This window comes from Jaculus jaculus, chromosome 1, assembly GCF_020740685.1.
Source record: "Jaculus jaculus isolate mJacJac1 chromosome 1, mJacJac1.mat.Y.cur, whole genome shotgun sequence".
Lineage (NCBI taxonomy): Eukaryota > Metazoa > Chordata > Mammalia > Rodentia > Dipodidae > Jaculus > Jaculus jaculus.
The window spans coordinates 334,438,559-334,460,523 of record NC_059102.1 but is presented as its reverse complement, the minus strand read 5'-3'; the positions used below and the strand labels follow the sequence as shown (position 1 = coordinate 334,460,523).

Here is a 21,965-nt window from a genome sequence, read left to right as displayed (position 1 = left end):
AGCCAGGCACAGCCCAATGTCAACTTCTGGCTTCCACACATACCCATATACATGCCCACCACACATACACTCATTAAAAGTAAAAATAGGGCTGGAGAGATGACTCAGCAGTTAAGGTGCTTGCCTGCAAAGCATAACGATCTGAGTTCAGTTCCCCAGTACCCATGTAAAGCCGGATGCACAAGGTGGCACATGCATCTGGAGTTTGTTTACAGGACTAGAGGCACTGCAGTACCCATCTCTCTTCTCTCTTCTCTCTTCTCTTCTCTCCGCCCCCCCTCGTGCGCTCTGGCTCACTCACTCTCTCTCTCCCCCTCTCTCTCCTTAAATATAAATATTTTTAAAGTAAAAGTAAATAGATTGAGATGGGAAGGTAATATGATGGAGAATGGAATTTCAAAGGGGAAAGTGGGGGGGAAGGTATTACCATGGGATTTTTTTTATAATCATGGAAAATGCTAATAAAAATTTTAAAAAATATAAAATAAAATAAATAAAAATAAAAATAAATTAATAAATAGGGCTGGAAAGATGGCTCCACGGTTAAGTGGGCTTTCTGCATGTACAAGGATGAGAGCCCACAGGGATCTACAGAAGCCACATAAACAGCTGGGTGATGCCACACACTTAAGATAACCCCAACCCCTCAGACGTTAAGAGACCAGGAGGGCTGGAGATGGCTTAGCAGTTTAGGCACTTGCCTGTAAAGCCTAAGGACCCAGGTTCCATTCCCCAGTACCCGTGTAAACCAGATGCACGAGGTAGCACATGCATATGGAGTTCATTTGCAGTGGCTGGATTCTGGTGTGCCCATTATCTCCCTCCTTCTCTCTCTCTCTCAAATAAATAAATAATATTTTTAAAGAAAGAAAGTTGCAAAAACTCATATAATGGAAAAAAAGAGAGAGATCAGGAATTGCCAGGTTCATGAAAAGCAGAAAGCTCTGGTATCGCTGAGACGCTGGCTCAAACGGGAACAGTCAAACAGGTGGAGCAGCAATGAAGCAGGACACCTGACGTTCTGCTCCAGCCCTGCAAATGCAACGGGGCACATGCACATTAATACACTGTACGCACACACACACGCACGCACGTATGTACATGCATACACGTCACAGTACATACATAACACACACAAAAACAGAAATATTAGTTAGCTAGTTCCACAGGATGCCACTGCAACACGCTGGCTGCAATGGCAATCGCTGCCTCATGGAACACTCAGTGACTGGGGGAGAGGGACAGGGACATAAACTTTCCAAACGTATTTTCAAATCCAGAGATCACAGGGGATAGGCAATAGGCTGGGAAAGATGTCATCCCGGGTCCCTCAAGCTAACACTGCATCTTCACTGTCAGGCCACTGGGGCGCCCTGGAAGCAGTCACGAGCACGGCTTCAGTGGTTTAACGGGGGTTGGGTTGTGTTGCACATATATGTATATAATGTACCCATGCATGTATGTGTGTGCACATGTGTGCAGGTCAGAGGTCAAAGATGGGTGTCTTCCTCAGTAGCTCTCTACCTTATTTTGGAGACCTTCCCTTACTGAACCTGGAACCCAGGATCTCTTCTGTCTCTTTGTCCCCAGCTCTGGAATTACAAGTATGTGCTGGAGATCCAAACTCAGTCCTCATGCTTGTATGGAAAACACTTTGCTAAATGAGCCATCTTCCCAGGCCCAATACATATACACACACATACTATATAAATACATATATATATGTGTCTATGAATATATATGTATATGAACATATATATATATATTCATACATACATACATATATACATACATAATTTGAGAGAAAGTGAGAGAGAGAAGGAATGGGCATTCCAGGGCCTCTTGCTACTACAATCAAACTCCAGATACATGCACCATTTTGTGCACCTAGCTTTACATATGTACTAGAGAAATCGAACATGGGCTGGTAAATTTTGCAAGAAAGTACCTTTAACGACTGAGCCAACTTCCCTGCCCCCCCCCAATTTAACTCTTTTAATATCTTTGTAACAGAAGTAACTTCTGGTTATTACAGAAAATTTTAGTTTAAGTATTCATAAGCTGCTAAGTGAAGGTTTTCACTGTAAGTTTAAGTTTACAAAAGGCATTACTCTTCACCCTGCACATATTTCCATATGAAGGTAGCTAGACAGGCATTAGCGGGCTTCGAGACCACTCAGGAGAAGGAAGGACCCTTCTCTCAGCATCAGCCGTGGCCACCTCCCCTTGCTCTGGTAAACTAAGCAGGGTGAAGGTATCAGGACTTTGCTGAGGGAAAGCTCTTCCTCTTGGTCAAAACGCTATAATCTGAGTTCTACTTCTGGTCTCAGGTGGAGACATTGTAAACTACCCAAAAGAAAAGATTAAAAAGACATTCTAACAACTCACTGGGAGATATCTCATCCCTGGAACTTGTATTTTTGATCATCCAGTAACTTTTAGAAGCAACTTCATCCACCACTGTAGAGACCGTCACTTAAACAGCACTGGCTACAGCATTATTCTTGGTTACTGTGGTACTTTAAATAGGATGTCCCCATAAACTCATGTGAGGTTTTTTTTTGTGGGGGGTGGGGAGCAGGTTTTTCTGAAGTAGAGTCTCACTCTAGCCCAGGGTGACTTGGAACTCACTCTATAGTCCCAGACTGGCCTCAGAGTCACAGAAGCCCTCTCACCTCTGCCGCCCAAATGCTGGGATTAAAGACATGCACCACAACTGCCCAGCTTAAACTGTTTCAAGTGCTTGGTCCCCAGACGGTGGCAGTGTGGGGAGCAGAACCTCCCTGGAGGAGGTGTGTTTTCTATTGCTGCATTGTCCACTTGCTATGCAGGAGCTGATGTCCAGCCTCTGTTCATGCCATGCTTTCCTTGTCCTTAAGAAGCTTCCGCAACAGACTACAAACCAAAATAAACCCTTTCTTCCCATCAGCTCTTCCTGGTCAGGCATTTTGTTCCCCCAACAAGAAGGTAAATTCAACAATAGCCCACCAAAACTAAGTAAGTCTTTATTGCTAACATGCCACACACCTCAGAAAGAAAATAAACAAAGCTGGAACTGAGCTGGCTAGCTTTCTTCCTGTCAGAAGATCCTACATAACCTGCTGGGGGTGAAAAGACATTAACATGCCTACCCAGCAATGGATCCTGTGGACTTTATAACCAACCTGCAAGACAAAATGTATTCACTGATGCAATAGTGGCAGGGGAGATGTGGGAGTAACCAACTGTTTTCAGGAAAGCTGATTCTCCTGAAGACAGGCTAATGGGAGAAATAATCACTCCTTTGGTGAAATAATGTACTTAACATCTACAGAAGCCCCTTTCAATGCAACACATGATTGGATCTCCCATCACAGATGAGACCATACCCCTCTCAGACTAAATATGAAAACTGATAATTACCGAGAGGAATTCTTACAGATCTAAACTATAAGCCTTCCCACTTTCTGAGCTTTAACTCAAAGTGTAACTTTGGGCTGGACAGATGGTTTAGTGGTTAAGGCATTTGCCTGCAAAGCCTAAGGACTTATGTTCAACTCTCCAGGTCCCACATAAGGCACAAAGTGATGCAAGCATACAAGGTCACACATGTGCACAAGGGAGTACACACGTTTGAAGTTGGATTGCAGTGGTTAGAGGCCCTGTTACACCAATTCTCTCTCTCTCTCTTGCTCTTGCTCTCATTCTCGCTCTCTCACATTAAAAAAAAAGGCCAGTGTGTTGGACTTGCCTCAAAAAAAAAAAAAAAAAAAAGTATAACTTTCCCTTTTGTCCTTTCTATTTCTTCTTTGGATATTAGCCAAAATCCTAAGCAGGCTTGCCCAAACACACACATGCACACACACACACACACACACCCATGCAGCTGCTTACACTTTTTTTTTTCTTACACTAAATTTTAAACTTACCCCATACATGACTTACTGGCACAGTACTGATTTCCAGTGCTTCCTTAGTCTTGTATCCTATCTTCTATACATTCCTTTCTCATCTGTTTCTCTAAACTGACTAGCCAGCTGCCTGCTCAGTCAGGGATCACTTTCTGCTACCTCCACATACAGCACCAACAAAAGTGCCTTTCTCAGGCTAGAAAGATGGTTTAGTGGTTAAGGTTTGCCTGTAAAGCCTAAGGACTCATGTTTGACTCTCCAGGTCCCACATAAGCCAGATGCACAAAGTGATGCAAGTGCATAAGGTCACACATGTGCACAAGCGAACACACATGTCTGGAGTTTGATTACAGTGGCTGAAGGCCCTGGCGCACCAATTTTTTCTCACACACTCACTCTCTCTGGCACTCTTGCATTAAAAAAAAAGAAAAAGCCAATCTGTAGGGCTTGGCTCAAACAAAAATCCTTTCTGACTCCTGTCTTTTCTCTAGATAGGATAAACCCAATACTTTCTTTAATATTTAAACACCTTTGATGAGTTAGCCTTTACAAACAATCCCCAGATATAATCTCATTAAGTTCCTTAATTATGTATCTACTATTTGATCATTCTGCCTATAACCCTGACACTAAGCAGACCACTTTCCCTAATAAAAGCAAGTGCTCCTCTTGGTGGTATGGTTCTCAACTTAGAATGTCACCCTGTGGGGTCGCTCAAGACAATTTTCAAGTATCTGAGAGACCTGGTTTACTGTGACTCAGTCACTTAGCAATTTCTATTACTGGCCCTAACTCAAAAGGCATGATTTTCTCATTCTCAACTCCATCTCCTTATCCCTGGCAGCTGCTAAGATGTAGTTTGCCTGACTAATAATCTAATAAAACTGCTCTCAAGTTTCCTTCTGAGTCTGTTTCCAAATTCTTTTAACAAGACGAAGAACCCACAAAAGAGAACTCCATGTCCTCATTAATAGTGATATGGGAATGTGAGGTATCTTTGAGAGTGACAGAGCTTTTCTCAACTCTTGGCTGCACAGTAACTCAGGAACTGGGGTACCAGAAGCTCACACCATACAAACCTGCACTGAGTCAGTGGCCTACAAGTCCTTGTCTTATGAATTTCAAAAAATGAAATGCACAGACCTGAGATGGTGATGCCTAGGAAAACTTTATTACAGAGTTTAAGAGTAGGAAAGAAAGCAGAGCTCCTGCTTCCTGTAAGGCAGGAGAAAGTTCCCAGAAAATGGGAACACCCACCTGGAGACCTGATTGGAGCCTTTTGTTGGAATTTACTGGATGGGGGCGGAGTTAGTTGATCCAGCCCCACCTGAAGTATTCAGGTGCTGCCAGGTTTCCAGAAAAGGAAAATATCCTTCTTGGAAGGAGTGACTGGCACTTCTAGGAAAGGGGGAACTCCTACAGAAGAGACCAGACCCTTCTGACATTTCTGGCCTCCAGCAAGATGGAGGCTTCTAGAACTCCTTTAAGGAGAAAGAGACTAGAAAGAAGCAGACTCTCCCTTACAGGCTCAAGGACATCCCTTGATTTTCTTTCAGGGGCCCTGTTCCCCCTAAACTGCCTCAATAGGGGGAAGCTAATATAGACAAGTGTTCAGAAAATTAAATCTAAAGCTATTTTGGCTCAGTAGAAGGGCACTTGCCTAGCATGAAAAAGGCTCTGAGTTCAAGACCAGTACTGCCAAATAGAAAAAGGCTTTATGAAATATGAAAGATCCCAAGAGCACACACAAAGCTGAGAGACTTGCTATCCTGTCCTGAGTGTTCTCCTTGATCTCTTTGCTTCCACTTCCTGTGTTCCTCTTCCTCCTCCTCTCCAACACTAAGCACTGTGAGAATCAGTCTTAAACCTTGAGTCTTACCCTCCTCTTCAGCATGAATAGTCGAGCTATTGCTGTCTAATTCTTTCAAGGCACTCTACCAGGGATAGGGGAAAACATGACTCTGTACATTTATACTTGCAAATCATTTTGTATTTGTGATTCATTTTATCCCTCGACAACATGGAAGTCAGGCAGGAGTGGTTATTATGAATCTACCTCCTCAGACAAGAAAATAAAGTCAAATGGTTACTCATCTTCAGATGTGGGTTTACAACCTTGATTGAGCCCTCTATCTGTTACTTTCAGCAATACTTAAGTTTACTTATCCTTAAGTGCTTAGGCATTAACAGGCTTGGAGGTCATTAAAGATGGACCCTCCCTACACCCCCTCTCGTGATCAGCTTCGCCCCTGCATATTTAAAATACTCTATGAGGGCTGGGGAGATGGCTCAGCAGTAAAAGGTGCTTGTTTGCACACCCTGACAGCCCAAGTTCAATTCCCCAGTACCAACATAAAGCCGGATGCACAAAGTGGCTGATGTATCTTGAGTTCATTTACAGTGGCAAGAGGCCCTGGCACATCAATAATTACTCTCTGCCTCTTTCTTTCTCTCAAATAAGTTATACACATGTGCCTACTTTTTCCTGGTTGTGAAACAAGTGATAGAGATTATTAGGAACAAGATAAAAGCCCAAAAGAACACAGGCACCAACCTGCCCTGATGGACGAGAAAACAATGCCAGACCAAACCTAAACCTGACTTATCAAGATGGCATCACAGGCAGCCCTCTGTTCTCTTGATCGCCTTGTTTTTCCTCCTTCAAGGAATTTTTCCACAGGACTTTTACTCTCCAGCAGACTCATTCTGAGTCTTCTCCACAACCCAAAATCCAACCAAGGTCTCCTGTACAGATTTAAGATTTAAACTTAACCAATAAAGCTCATCCTAGCTCAATACCTAATTTACATATAGACACAGGCCAGTCAAAAACCCCATTCCACAGTGCTCACTGGCCACTCATTTTCTCGACCAGTCTCTATCCTAAAGAGCTTCTCTTTACTTTCACTTTCAATAAAACTTTAGTTGTTTGTCCTTCAGCTGTCCTTGATTGTCATTCATCAAGGTCCAGGGACAACAGACTCTACCCTATAAAAACTGGTTACAAAAGGACTCAAAGGTAAAAAAAAATTAGCAACATTATTTCCACAAAACCTTGTCACTAATCAGTTTTATTTATTCTTACATTTATTTAACAAGTATCAGCACCTACTATGCTACAAGGAACTGAAGTTCAAGGGAGAATACACTGATTGAGTCTGAGTCCCTCATGCCACTTGCATAAAGACAAAATCACTCCCAAATACAGGACCAAGTTCACCGTGGCATCCCACTGTAACCAATTCAGTATTCCCACCTACGTTCTCACTTGCACACTTCTGGGAACACTGTGTTTTTCTGCTGCTGTTTTGGACTGGAGGCAGGATTCAATGATGAGCGTGATTAAGAGGGGAAGCATAGGATAGACCCTCAAGGAGTCCAAGACCTACCATTTGTCCACAAGATCAACAATGGAGATGTATACGACCCCAGTAAGCTTGAACCTGGCCCTCTGTGTCCCAGCTTGGTGCAGATGGACATGATGACTAGACCAGTGTGAACGTCCTAGGCACCCCTACATAAATGCCTGAAGCCTACACTGGGAGCTGCTTCAGGTCAGAGACATGAATGTCCCTTGGGAAGGGCTACTTGCAAAGCCCCTCAGGACATCCCAGACAAGCAGCAGGTTGTTTACAACCCACTGCCCAGAAAGCCCCACAGGAAAGCAGGCTAGAGGCCAAAGTCCATGCATCATGTGCCACACAGGTCCTCAAGTGACTATTGGGGGCAGCTGCTAAGATGGGAAATGGACAATAATGCCTTTCAGTATCAACATTAAATGTGATATACAGATGGCAAAAAACATACAGGCCACTTTTTCCATTTTTCAGACACAATCTCTAACAGTAGATCAAGAACATTGGACTATACAAAAATCTAGCTACCACCTTTAATCCATTACAGCACTAAGGAGGCAGAGGTAGGAGGACTGCTGTGAGGTCAAGGCCAGCCTGAAACTACAGAGTGAGATTCAGGGCTAGAGTGAGACCCTATCTTTAAAAAAATAAAATAAAAAGTAACTACACTGAAATTTTTCTTGTAATCAGGTCAGTCAAATAGCACACTCATCAATATAACACATGCAATCCTGACTTCCACACACCAAAACCACAATGCTGGCAGGATGAGTGAGCGCCTCAAAGCTCTCAGCTCACCACTGCAGTACCAAATCCAACCTCCCTCTCACCTGCATCACAGGCTCTCTCCCCCTAACCACCCTGCAGAGACACAGGTGTGCCTGGCTGGCAAGATGTGAGCCAGTAATCATCTGCCAGGCAAGTAAACTGGACCGCTGAAAAAACACCCCTGCACAGGCCATAATTAGACACTGTACATCATTCTCTCATTCTCTAAAGCCAAAGAGCTCCGGGGTAAGTCAGATAAGTCAACAGAACAAATGTTAAACATTTGACTTTCTAAAGAGTTTTCCTGAAAGCAGTAGGTTGAAATTAAGTACTCTGGGTTGACTGTTTGACGTCCCCTGCAACTCATTTTGAACCTTTAGTCCTGAGTGTGGCAGTTTGGAAGCACAGCCATGGGGAAGCAATTAAGAGACTTGTGACCTTGTAAGAAAAGCACAAATGATCTCTCTCACCCATGACAGGTACAGAATGAGGGAAGCTATCAGCAAATCAAGAAGGGGAATCTCAGTTGGGCGTGGTGGCACATGCCTTTAATCCAGCACTCTGGAGGCAAAGGTAGGAAGATCACTGTGAGTTTCAGGCCAGCCTGAGACTAGGCAGTGAATTCTAGGTCAGCCTGGGCTACAGCAAAACTCTACCTCAAAAAAAAAAAACACACACACACACACAAGAAAGAAAGAAAGAAACAGAGAGGGAAGAAAGAAGGAGGGAGGGAGAGAGGGAAAGAAGAACAAGACATTTTATTGTCTAGTACCTTGATCTTGGATTTTCCAGCCTCAGAACTGTGAAAAATAAATGTTTGGTGCTTGAATCACTCAGTCTTCATGGTCTTGTTGTAACAGCTGACTAGACAGAAAGGACTGCCACTTTCTGCATTATGACAACCTCAAACCCCAAGAGAATAAAGAACAGTAACAGATGTGCTTAAATGACAGGTAACCCAGTGCTTGCTAAATCTGTTCCACCTGGTACTGGTTTTGGAAATGTGACAAATGCATGGAATAGAATGCCAAGTACTATGCCACAGTAGTGTGAGGCAGGGCTCAAGTCCCTGCACAGAGGCCTGGGAGGCCACTGTGTGGGCTACGAAGATCCACAGGTGGAGCAGTGATCCCAAGACGATGGAGACACCAGGACTGCGGATGGCCAGAAAAGGAGTGCTGCTGGCTTACAGCACATTCGGCCTGGGCAACAGGCAGCACAGCTGGACGGATGGAGTTACCCAAGCCTTTTGAAGCCCAGAAGATTTCATTCCAAGTCCCAGGTGCCACACGTGGAGCTGCGGGATTTGCTGTCTGCCCTGCTGGTGTCTAGCCACTCTCTCCTGGCCCGCGCCTCCGCTCCTCCTTCCTGCAATGGGGCTATTCACTCTGTGTGACTGTGTGTGTGAAGTGAGTGGAGTTTTGCATGCTATTCACTCTGTGTGACTGTGTGTGTGAAGTGAGTGGAGCTTTGCGTGCTATTCACTCTGTGTGACTGTGTGTGTGAAGTGAGTGGAGCTTTGCGTGCTATTCACTCTGTGTGACTGTGTGTGTGAAGTGAGTGGAGCTTTGCGTGCTATTCACTCTGTGTGACTGTGTGTGAAGTGGGTGGAGCTTTGGTGTGAACGGCTCTCAAAGCCTCTAGTGTTTGTGAATAAGCCTCATATTTGACCCCGGCTAGTGGAGCCTTTGGCTTTCCTCTCTGCCATGCTGTCCCCACCATGATGAAACTTCCCTCAAAACTAAGCCAAAATAAACCCTTTCTTCTCATAAATTGCTTATGATTGGGTGTTTTGTACCAGCAACAAAAAGGTAACTGCAATGCAATCTAGCTATATATGCCTTAAGACTCATAGAATTAGCCAAGCATGGTGCCACAGCCTATAATCCCAGAAGCTGAGGAAGGAGGAGGGGAAGTTCGTGGGCAGCCTGGCCTACATGGTAGCTGCCGGCTAGCCTAAGCTACATTTTGAGAACCTGTCTCAAAATAATGAAGTTAAAAATTCATGGGCTCACAAAAGAAAAGGAGTCAATTTCACTGTATGTTGATTTCTGTGGCACTGGGATTACAGTATTCTAATCTCAAAAATAATACTGCAAAAGTCTGCATCTTTCATGCCTTTGCTCAAGTCTCTTATTGTCTAGACAATGCACTAGGACCAAGAATAAAGTTAAAAAGATAGTAGTGAGGGGCTGGAGAGATGGCTCAGTAGTTAAGGCACTTGCTTCAAAGCCTAATGACCCAAATTTGATTCCTCAGTACCCATGTAAAGTCAGATGCACAAGATGGAGCACACATCTGGAGTTCAATTGCAGTGGCTGCAGACCCTGGAACACCCATTCATAGTCAGTCTTTCCCTCCTAATAAATATACACATATATATAAAATCTCCCCCTGCCTCTCTCACTCTTTTGCAAATAAATAAAATATTTTTTAAAAAAGACAGCACTGAGGCCAGGTATGGTGGCTCATGCCTATAATTTCCAGCACTCAGAAGGTTGAGGTAGGAGGATTGCCACAAGTTTGAGGCCAGCCTGAGCTACAGAATGAGATCCAGGTCAGGACATCCTGGGGTAGAGTGAGACCCTGCCCCAAAAAAAATAAAATAGAGGGAGGGAATTACCATGGGATATATTTTATAATCATGGAAAATGTTAATAAAAATTTAAAAAAAGAAAAAGAAAAAAAAGAAATGATTCAGCAGAGAAAAATAAAATAAAATAAAATAAAGCCAAGCATGGTGGCGCACGCCTTTAATCCCAGCACTCGGGAGGCAGAGGTAGGAGGATTGCTGCGAGTTCGAGGCCACCCTGAGACTCCATAGTGAATTCCAGGTCAGCCTGAGCTAGAGTGAGACCCTACCTGAAAAAACCAAAACTAAATAAAAAATAATAATAAACTTAAAAATGAAAAGGCTCTGATGGGACTGGCGAGATGGTTCAGTGGTTAAAGGTGCTTGTTACAATCCTGCCAGCTGGAGTCCTATTCTCTAGCAACTGCATAAAGCCTGAAGCAAAGTGGCACATGCACCTGTGACCCAAAGAACACCTGTGGCAATGGAAGAAGAATTTAGAAGCTCAGTGGTGGGCCAGCTAGCCTGGCATATACATGAAGCAAATTATCAAAAACAAAACATGACAACAAGGGAGACCCTGTCTCAAGCAGCCTAGAGAGGACAAACACCCCAAGTTGTCCTCAGACCTCCACATGTGTGTCATGACATGTGCATGCTCATACACACATCATACACCTCCATTCACACAGATACACACACACACAATGAGAAAAGAAACTAACACACTAGCATAGACAAGGTGGGAAGAATAGGCTTAGATATTTTGAAAGATAAAAGTGGTCCTGGAAAGGAAAATCAGCCACATATTCACCTTGCCATCTGCAGTGGCTGCTGCAAAGCTGGAATTACTCAGGTGTGTGTTCAAGCCCAGCCCCTTCTGGACACTGCACACAGGTGTGCTGACTTCTCCCAGATTCAACCTCAGACCCAAAATAAAAAGCCTGCTTGCTCACAAGGCTTGAGGTGGGCTTTTTCCTCTTTTCCAGCTCCTGGGCTATTCACCTCTCAGCAACTGAGGTTCTCACCACCAGTAGTAAGGTTTTGGCCTTCACACCCTGGAACCTCAGCACCCTGGCAGCAGCTAAGCTGCCCCGTGGGAAAGGATACACATGTGGGTGTTTCCACTCCTCACCCCTTGGTTCTCAGACTAACCTCTCCTGCCATTCCCCCTTTGTTAGTCCAAGGACTCCACCCTCCTGACTTCTGAATAAATATACTAATTTACAAAATTAATACTTCCCAGTCTTGTTTTATTTCAATTCTTTAAGTAAGCAGACATGAGCTGGGGTTTCATTGTGTTTGGACCCCCAAAGTAAGTGCCGTCTCAGTCCCAAGCACTGCAAACCTCCACAGTTCTGCTACAGATACAGGCCTTGGGGAGTGCTCCTAACCCATCCCAGACCTGCAGAGCTTCGTGCACAGACTAGGCTCCAGTCACAGACCACTGAGTGTGCATGGCTCCTCCTCTTCTTTTTTTTTTTTTTTTTTTACTTGCATAATAGATATAGCCTTGAACACATTATAGACTGAAAGTAAAGATTTCTTCAGTCTCTTGGTGAGTTAATACATACAGCCAACCTGCCCTGTCCCGATTCTGCAAAGCAGGAAGCAGCACCTAGACTGTTCAAGCCAGTGTTTCAGAGCCAGAGCTCAGTTTACATCTAATGCAGTGGGAAAGAAGGCAGCTGTCAGGGCTAGCTGCAGCTTGTGGGTGTTTTTTGAGGGAGAAGGCTCCTACACCCCTTCTTTTGTATAGTAATCTAATTGTATTGGTTAAAATCCCTTACAAAATGTTCCCTAGAGAAGGCTAACTTTATTTAGACACTGCAGAGTGATTGATTGATATGGAAGCAGAGAGAGACAAAACAATGGGCACACGAGGGAATCCATCCACTGCAAATGAACTCCAGATGTACGAGCCACTTTGTGCATCTGGACTTATGTGCAGATTAGAGAACTGAACCCAGGTTGTTAGGGTTAGCAGGCAAGCACCTTAGCAGCTGGGCCATCTCTCCAGCCCGAAGATTTTTTTTTAAGCTTGTGAAATTTTCAATGGCTTCTCTGGAAACTTCTACAATTTTTTATTTTAGTAAAATACTTTTTGTTACTCTAAAAAGAAAATTAAGAAGCAGTAGAGTTGAACTAGGAAATCTGTTAGCAAGCTTGTCCCTTGTCATAAAGTTATCTCAAGCCTACCAAGTTCAAAAGAACTGGAACAGGATAAAACAGTACAAAGGAGATTTAAGACAAAAGAGCTCCTCTGGGCTGGAGAGATGGCTTAGCGGTTAAGTGCTTGCCTGTGAAGCCTAAGGACCCTGGTTTGAGGCTTGATTCCCCAGGACCCACGTTAGCCAGATGCACAAGGGGGCACACGCATCTGGAGTTCATTTGCAGTAGCTGGAGGCCCTGGCGTGCCCATTCTCTCTATCTGCCTCTTTCTCGCTCTCTCTCTCTCTCTCTCTCTCTCTCTGTCACTCTCAAATAAATAAATAAAAATGAACAAAAATATTTTTAAAAAAGAGCTCCTCTGCTATCCGAAGTTGAATGTTCTTCTAATTTTGTTCCTATGGATCAAGAGTATAGAAATTACTCCTCAAAACTAAGTCAGTAGTAGGAAATGCACAGAAGGCACTCCTGCCTTTCATCACGAAGTTCTCAGGGGAGCACTACTTACATGATTAGTTCTCCTGAGGAAAGATGTTTTTCTCCTTACGTTTCAAAACATAATATTTTACTTGCTTTATAACGTTAAGCATAGTTATTTTTAAAATACACTGCTAGGGCTGAGGAGATGGCTCAGCAGTTGAAGGTGCTTGCTTGCAATGCCTGCCAGGCTGGGTTCAACTCCCCAGCATCCACTTAGGGCTGGATGCAAAAGTGGCTCATATACCTGACGTTTGTTTCCAATGGCAACAGACTGCATGCATAGGTGTATGTGCTCGCACACATACATATACACACATTCTCTCACTCTCTCTCTCAAATACTTTTTTTAAAAAAAAAAGTAAAATATTACCTCTATTTTGACCCTCTTCTTAGAAAACAAAATGTGAAAGAGTAAAATTCAGACTGGGCATGCATCTCAGTGGTATAAGGTCTGCCCCCTTGCTCTAAGGCCCTTGGTTTGATACCCAGCCCAAATAACAACAAAATGGTAACACTGTAAAAATAAAATCTGTACCATAAGCAGTAAATGAGAGCACAACATTAGCAGGCAGAAGAAAGTCAGTACAAGCAATTTTCAGGTTGAAATGACCACAGCAGTACCAGCATGCACACTGAACACGTGGTGTTCACTTGCAGGCAATGGGCTACTTCACCTTTCCATTTACCCTGCTATGAAACAGCTCAGGGAACCGTGTGCAGCATCGCTAATCTGGGATCTGAATTTGGCTAACCTTTCCTTCTGCAAAGGAAGAACACATGCAGTTGCCACCCTCAGTGCTTCTGAGTCACGCTCCACAGTCACACTCCAGGCCTTTACAGGCTCTACCTTTTTCTTTTTTTTAACCTTTTTTTTTCTTGTTTTAATTAGCAAGAACGTATTTTGTATGGATGCATCATGTGTTGGTACCATCTTTTCCCTCCTCCCTGCCACGATTCCGCAGGAGGCCCTCTCTACCTTTTCCTTCCGACCTTTATATCCTATTTGTTTACTGGTTCTCTCCATCATACCTGCCTTAGTTGGTACATGTTTCTAGTCCCTCGAGGAACTGCAATCTGTCTTCTGAATTCCCACATCTCTCTCTATACAGTGTCTGTGACATAAACTTTCCTATACCATTATACCTACTAAAACCCCATGAACCCCATCCTGCCAGAAGGCCTAGATTTATGTTTTATTCAGTCTTGTAACCCTCTTAGCGCTTGGAGCCCTGAAACGACACATTCACAGGCTGGACTCAGGAGGAAAATGTTCAACAGTGATTTGCAGCCCCATACACCATGCACTGCTCTAACCGAAATGCAGTGATAGGATCTACTCTAGATCTAGGAAGAGACACAAACCCGCAAGCAGACTAATAGAATATAATTTTGTGTTATACAGTTCTGTATTCTAAGGCAATTTCCTCCTTGAGTAAGGAGGGAGGCTCATGAGATTCAGGAGGTGAACAACACATGTTCTAAAGCTGAAGATTTTTTTATTTTATTTTAGGGAGAATGAGTGAGCAAGAGGCAGAGAGAGAGAGAGAGAGAAAATTAGCATGCCAGGGCCTCAACCACTACGATCGAACTCCAGTGGGCACGTGCACCCTTGCACTTGCCTCACCTTGATGCCTGTGGCTTACGTGGGATCTAGACAGTCGAAGGTGGATTCTTAGGCTTCACAGGCAACCATCTTTACCACTAAGCCATCTCTGCAGCCCTAAGGCTGAAATTTTTAAGACCCTCTCGAAGGCCAGCAAACAACTACTGGGGAGAGGATGCGCCCCTGCTGCAAGAGCAGTGACTTCCGCGGTGCAGCTTTAGTGAGTCGCCACCCATAGCAGAGTGGGCTTTTCAGTGATGTGCCTACCTCTGAGTCACCCGCACCCCTATAAGTGACCCGTCACTCCTTTTCTATGAGTGACCCCAATAAACTCATTGGTTCATCCAGCTGGGTCCTAGTGCACTCACACTTCGGTTTGTCATGTGTACCTATCTGGAGAGAAGAGGTATCTGTTCACATCTCCCCAGGGAGAGTTCACAAGCCATGAGGGATGCAAGTACTGGGATGTGACAGAAGCTTCGTGTCTGCTGACCTCTGCTCTGATTTTGTAGGCTACATATTAGGAAACTTAAAGCTGGAGTTTTGAAGATCCCAGTGACTAAAAAGGGCTCAAGGGTGGTACAACAAGAATGCCTTAATCTCATACTATTTCTGAGAAAAACTAAACTAACACTCCATTTATGCAACAACCTTACTTGCAAAGAGGAATGGCAAGTTCACCTCACTCCCAGTAAAGCAATCTGCAATGTGCAGCCACAAGACCTGGACTCATTCTTTCAGCAGACTTGCTTTCCACCAGCTCATAGTGTCTGACGTCACACCTTTTCCAAGTGTCGCCCGCCACTGCCCCTGCAAGTGTAAAGCTACTCATTCCGCAGACCTGCTCCCGGGCTCCCCCAAAAACGACTTGTGCAATATATTACTCTTTAATCCACACCTCTCTGCTTCAAAACTTTTAAATATCTTTTATTGTTATTATGTGAGAAAAGAGGGCACATAGAGAGAATGGGGTGCCAGGGCCTGCAGCCGCGGCAAATGATGTGTGCACCCCCTTGTGCACCTGGCTATACCTGGGTCCTTTGGCTTTGCAGGCAAGTGCCTTAAGTGCTAGGCCATCCTCCAGCCCTCTGCTTCAAAATTTAATAACAGCTATAAAGTTTGTTTCTAACCTGGTTCCAAACCCAAGATCTATTAATGCCTTGCAATGAAATTTTGGGTAAATGACAGAACATTCAATCTCAGTTTCCACTCCATGAAAATGAAAATTAGGTGGGATGCTGTGTAGAGAATCCCCAGTGTATTTACCCAAAGGCTTATTTCATGTTGTTGTAAATTTCATAGAAGGGAAATGCAGACTCTTCAAAACTGAGTATGAGCAAGGGACTTAGTAAGCAGAGGTACTACCAGTCAATTAACTGATCAGAGCAGCTCACCACTTGCAACTGCACTCAAAGCCACGCATGCAAGCTCATTTCAGTCACTTTCTCAAGGGTCCCCTAAAGGAAGCCCAGGAAAACTCCGAAGGAAAGACACAGCCCAACTGCAGAGGTGTGTTCACACACACACACACACACACACACACACACACACACACACACACAGAAAGAGAGAGAGAGAGAGAGAAAGGGGGGGGAGGAAAGACACAGCCCAACTGCAGAGGTCCAAGAAAGGTGGCCTATCAGTGTGACATCTTTCCCAACAGTCACGTCCCTCCCTCAGAGCAACCCTGTCGCTGACTGAGCGCGCACACGCACGCACACACACACACACACACACACACACGTATTCCTTTGCATACGCCAGACACTAGTGCAAAATTTCGTCCTGAGAGAAAGTGCGCCGGGCCGGAGGCTGAGTCACGCACGGAAAGCCATCTTCCAGCGCCCACCCGAGCTCGGGGCGGACCCCCGCGTCCCCGCGCAGCCAGCGCCCGGCCTTGCCCGAGGGAGCCGGGCCTCGGCCGACCCCAGCCGGGCACGCCCACCCGCGGGGCGCCGGGGGTCCTCTCGGCGACCCCGGCCCCGACACTCACCCGGGCGGTGACCTTGTACACCGTGTGTCCCCGGGGGTGGCGCCGGGGCTCGGTGACCGTGTAGAAGCGGGCCAGGTCGGCGCTCCGTCCCCGCGGGGAGCTCATCCTCCCCGGCGCCGCGCACGCCGCCCCTCCGCCGGCCCGGCAGCCGCCGGCCCGCCGCGCCCCGCCCCGCCCCGCCCCGCGCAGCCCGGCGCCCTGCGGCGGGGCGGAGACCCCGGCGGGTCCGCTTCCGGGTCGGCAGAGCGCTTCCGGGTCGCGGGAGAGCGGAGGGCTGAGGGCGGGTCGGGCCGGCGGTGGGCGCGCCCGCGGTCCTGCCCGCTTTCTGCCTCCCCGGCCTGCGGTCGGCCTGCTGGCGACCTGAGTTCGGTTCCCCGGGACCCACATAAAGCCAGACGTGCAAAGTGGTGCATGCATCTGGAGGACCAGACGCGCCACTTCTCACTGTCTGTCTCTGTTCTCTCCCTTGCTTGCAAATAAATAAAAAATATGTATATTTAAAAAGAAGAAGAAGAAGGCTAAGCGTGATGGCGCACTCCTTTAAACCCAGCACCGGGGAGGCAGAAGTAGGAGGATCACCATGAGTTCGAGGCCCCCCGAGACTACACAGTGACCTCCAAGTCAGCCTGAGCTAGAGTGAGACTCTACCTCAAGAAAAAAAGAAGGGAGGGAGGGAGGGAGGGAGGGAGGGAGGAAGGAAGGAAGGAAGGAAGGAAGGAAGGAAGGAAGGAAGGAAGGAAGGAAGGAAGGAAGGAAGGAAGGACGGACAAATGTGAGTTGGAGACCTTAAAACCCAGGTTCGCTTCTCCAGTACACACCTAAAGCCAAATGCCCAGGTGGCGCATGCATCTGGAGTTTGCAGTGGCTAGAGGCCCTGCTGCATCCATTCTCTCTGTCTTCTCTCTCTGCTTGCAAATAACTGTTTTTTAAACAGAAAGACAAATGTGTGATAGGTAGGCAGAGAAGAGGCAAAAGAACATCATGCCTTCTTTCCCTCCGGTCTTTCTCCTCCCCTCAACTCTGTGGAGAGGGCTCTGTCACCCATCTATTCCCATCTTCCATTCAACCTGGCTTCACCGAAAAAGTTTCTAACAGCCTCGAGCTAAGAATTTTCAGCTTCAAAGTTGCTACTTTTCAGAACTGTTCTGCATCCCTACTACATAAGTCAGCATGATGTATTTTTTTTCTTTCTTTCACAGTCAAATGGCTCCTCAGTGTCCTTTGCTGTTGCTCATTTTCAGGGTTTTGCCTCTGATCCTTTGTCAGCTCTTCTCATTGACTCACAAAGCCGCATGTGTGTACATATCTCGTCTAATAGGTACCAAGAGTTACTCAAGAAAGCTGGATGTGGTAGCTCATGCCTGTAATCTCAACACTCCAGAGGCTAAGGCAGGCAGGCCACCATGAATTCAAGGCCACCTTGATCTCAAAAGAATAAAAATAAAACTGAACTTGAATAGCCCTATATCACAGAATTTAACACATCATTCAAAATCCCAACAGAGAAAGTCTGGGTTGAGGGAGTAGTTGTTTAGATAGCTCAGCAGTTAAAGGCACTTGTGAAGCCAGTCGGCCTTGGTTTAATTCCCCATTACCTACATAAAGCCAGACACAGAAAGTGGTACGTGTCTGGCACTCCTTTACAGTGGCAAGAGTCCCTGTGTGTGTGTGTGCGTGCGCACACACACACACACACACACACAAATAAAACATTTTGTAAAGAAAAGCCAGTGTGTCTTCAGTGATTAATTCTAGCAAACAAGCATTTACTGAAGAAGTAATCTACAAAAACTCATCCACATGAACCCTAGGGGTGTAACATCTGCTGATGTCTGGAAAAATGTATATAGTATGCTTAGCAAACTGCCCAGTAAGCACTTTTATTAATATTTATACCCTTATATTAATGCTACTCTCACTTTGGGTAGAGAATCTTCTTTTTTCAGATGGCAGTGACTTTGGGATGACTCAGAAGGTATCATAGTGCTGGAAAGAAGTGACTGGAGTACTGAATAACTTCTCAATCACGACTTCCAAGGTCTAATGCGGAAGAGGTGGCAGAAAGAATGTAAGAGCCAAAGGAAGGGTAGGACTCCGTACAACGTGCTCCCTCCAGACATAAAATGGCCTGGATATCCATGACCTCACAGTGCCTGACACTACCTACACAAGACCATCATAAGAGGAGGAAAAGACCATGACATCAAAATAAAAAAAAGAGACTGACTGAGAGGGGGAGGGGATATGATGGAGAGTGGAATTTCAAAAGGGAAAGTGGGGAAGGAGGGCATTACCATGGGATACTTTTTATAATCATGGAAAATGTTAATAAAAATTAAGGGAAAAAAACTCATCCAAAATAGACTACGTAATATTTACCACCTGTTTTATGAGATCACCTTTCCCCTAAGACAAAGATATTTCCAGAAGAAAATGAAAGACCAATATCCCTCATAACATAATGGAAAAATCCATAACATGGTATTAATAATTCAGACCCAGTATTGTATAAGTGTTTAAGACATCATGAGCAAGCAGATTTTATCCCAGGAATTCAAGGTCAGAACAACATTCAAAATTAACCCATATAATATCATGTCAATATACACACACAAAAAAAAACTATATCCATGATTGAAATGCTTAGTACAGCCAGGAGTGGTGGTGGACTCCTTTAATCCCAGCACTTGAGAGGCAGAGGTCAGAGGATCATCATGAGTTCGAGGCCACCCTGAGACTACATAGTGAATTCCACGTCAGCCTGGGCCAGAGTGAGACCCAACCTCAAAAAACAAAAAAAAAAAAAAAAGAAAGAAAGAAAGAAAGAAAAAAAGAAACAAAAGAAAAGGGCTGGCCTGGAGGAATGGCTTGGCTGTTAAGACTCTTGTCTGCAAAAGCCTAAAGACCCAGTTTCAATTCCCCAGGACCCACATACACCAGCTGTGCATGGGGGAGCACACGTGTCTGGAGTCATTTGCAATGACTGAAGACCCTGGTGCACTCATTCTCATTCTTTATCTGCCTCTTTCTCTCTCTAATAAATAAAATAAATCCTCTTTAAAAGAAATAAGGGGAGATGGCTTAGCAGTAAGCCTATGAAGCCAAAGGACCCAGGTTTGGTTCCCCAGGACCCACAAAAGCAAGATGCACAAGGTAGCACATGCATCTGGAGTTTGTTTAGAGCTGAAGGCCCTAGCATGCCTATTCTCTCTCTCTCCCTCTATCTCTCTCTCAAATAAAACAGTAAAAAAAAATTTAAAAGATTAGAAATCAATAAAGTAAATAAATAAGTAAAATTTGTAAAAAGGGCTGGAGAGATGGTGCAAGAATTAAGGCACTTATTTGCAATGGCTGATGGCCCAGGTGTATTTTCCCAGCACCCATGTACTGCAGGGTCCACCAGATGGTACATGCATCTGGAGTTTGTTTGCAGTGACAAGAGGCCATGGTATACCCATTCTTTCCCTCCCTCCTTCCCGTCCTCTCTGTTTGCAAATTATTTTTTAAAGGTGGATGTCATTTTTTCAAAGAAATTAAAAATAAAATTTCTTATCAAACTAAGAAAAAACCTTTTAAATGTATAAACAGTAGCTGCAATAAAAACTAAAATTAAGGGGTCTGGAGAAATCAGTGGTTAAGTGGGTACTGCAACTTTGAGGCCAGCCTGGTCTACCTAATGAGATCCAGGCAAGAGAAGCATGCCATGCCCAGAAAATTCTTGAGAAGAAAGGGAGAAAATAAGTATGAGACTCCAAATAGACTGAACACAAGTATTAAATATTCTGAGACTGAAAAGCCTCTGAAAGAAGAATTCAAAAATTGTTATATTGGGGTTGGAGGGATGGTTTAGTGGTTAAAGCACTTGCCTGCAAAGCCAAAGGACCCAGGTTCAATTCTCCAGGACCCATGTTAGCTAGATGCACAAGGGGGCACACCCTTCTGGAGTTCATCTACAGTGTCTGGAGGCCCTAGCGTGCCCATTCTCTCCCTCTCTCCCTCTTTCTCTGTCAAATAAATAATAATATATTTGTAGTATATTGTATTTATTTATTTGAGACAGAGAAAGAGAGAGAGGGAAAGAATGGGTGTGCCAGATCCTCCAGCCATTGCAAACGAATTCCAGATGCATGCACCCCTTGCGCATCTGGCTTACATGGACCCTGGAGAATTGAACCAGGATCCTTTGGCTTTGTAGGCAAACACCTTAACTACTAAGCCATCTCTCCAGCCCTACAATAAAATTTTTTTAAAAATGGTTATATTGAGGTGTTAAAGGTGCTAGGCAGGAAAAGAAACCTTGGGACACATTCCCATAACTAAAAACAATCTTTCCAGGCATGGTGGCACATGCCTTTAGTTCCAGCACTCGGGAGGCAGAGGTAGGAGGATTGCCATAAATTCAAGGCCATCCTGAGATTATAAGGTGAAATCCAGATCAGCCTGAGCTAGATTGAGACCTTACCTCAAAAAAACCAATATATAGCCATGTGTGGTGGTGCACACCTTTAATCCCAGCACTCAGGAGGCAGAGGTAGGTAGGTGAGTTCGAGACCACCCTGAGACTACATAGTGAATTCCAGGTCAGCCTTGACTAGAGTGAGACCCTACCTACAAATATATATATATCTTTTTTAATCACAAGTTTTCATTTTAAAAGCACTTACAATGTTACTCCTCTGTAAAACCCTTCATTGGATTCCACTGCCATAATTTCTTTGTCATAGATTTTATTTTTTTATAAGGGAAGCAAGCCTGCATAGATTGCTTCTGCCTACTTCCTTTTTTGTTGTTTATTTTTATTTATTTGAGAGTGAGAGACCAAGAAAAAGGGAGAGAGAGAGAGAGAATGGGCATGCCAGGGCTTCTAGCCACTGCAAACAAACTCCAGATGCATGTGCCCCCTTGTGGATCTAGCTAACATGGGTGCTGGGGAATAGAGCCTCAAACTGGGGCCCTTAGGCTTCTCAGGCAAGCACGTAACCACTAAGCCATCTCTCCAGCCCAGATTTTATATTTTTAATTTTTATTTATTTATTTGCCCAAGCATGAGTGCATGAATGCATGTGCGTGTGTGTCTGTGTGTGTGCGCACATGTATGAATACACTAGGGCCTCCAGACATTTGTGTCACCTTT

At 44.8% G+C, this 21,965-nt stretch overlaps 1 protein-coding gene across 3 annotated transcripts in view; it reads right to left on the bottom strand.

Annotated features, from left to right (window-relative positions):
* The window catches only part of Rps6kc1 (ribosomal protein S6 kinase C1), a 221,657-nt gene extending 204,701 nt beyond the window's left edge, over nt 1–16,956 (bottom strand). For all 3 annotated transcript variants that reach the window (XM_045156300.1, XM_045156306.1, XM_045156325.1), the window contains exon 1: nt 16,832–16,956. In XM_045156300.1, coding sequence (XP_045012235.1) covers nt 16,832–16,936 — 105 coding nt within the window. In that variant the 5' untranslated portion in view covers nt 16,937–16,956. The remainder of the gene's footprint in view (nt 1–16,831) is intronic.
* Nucleotides 16,957–21,965: the final 5,009 nt, after the last annotated feature.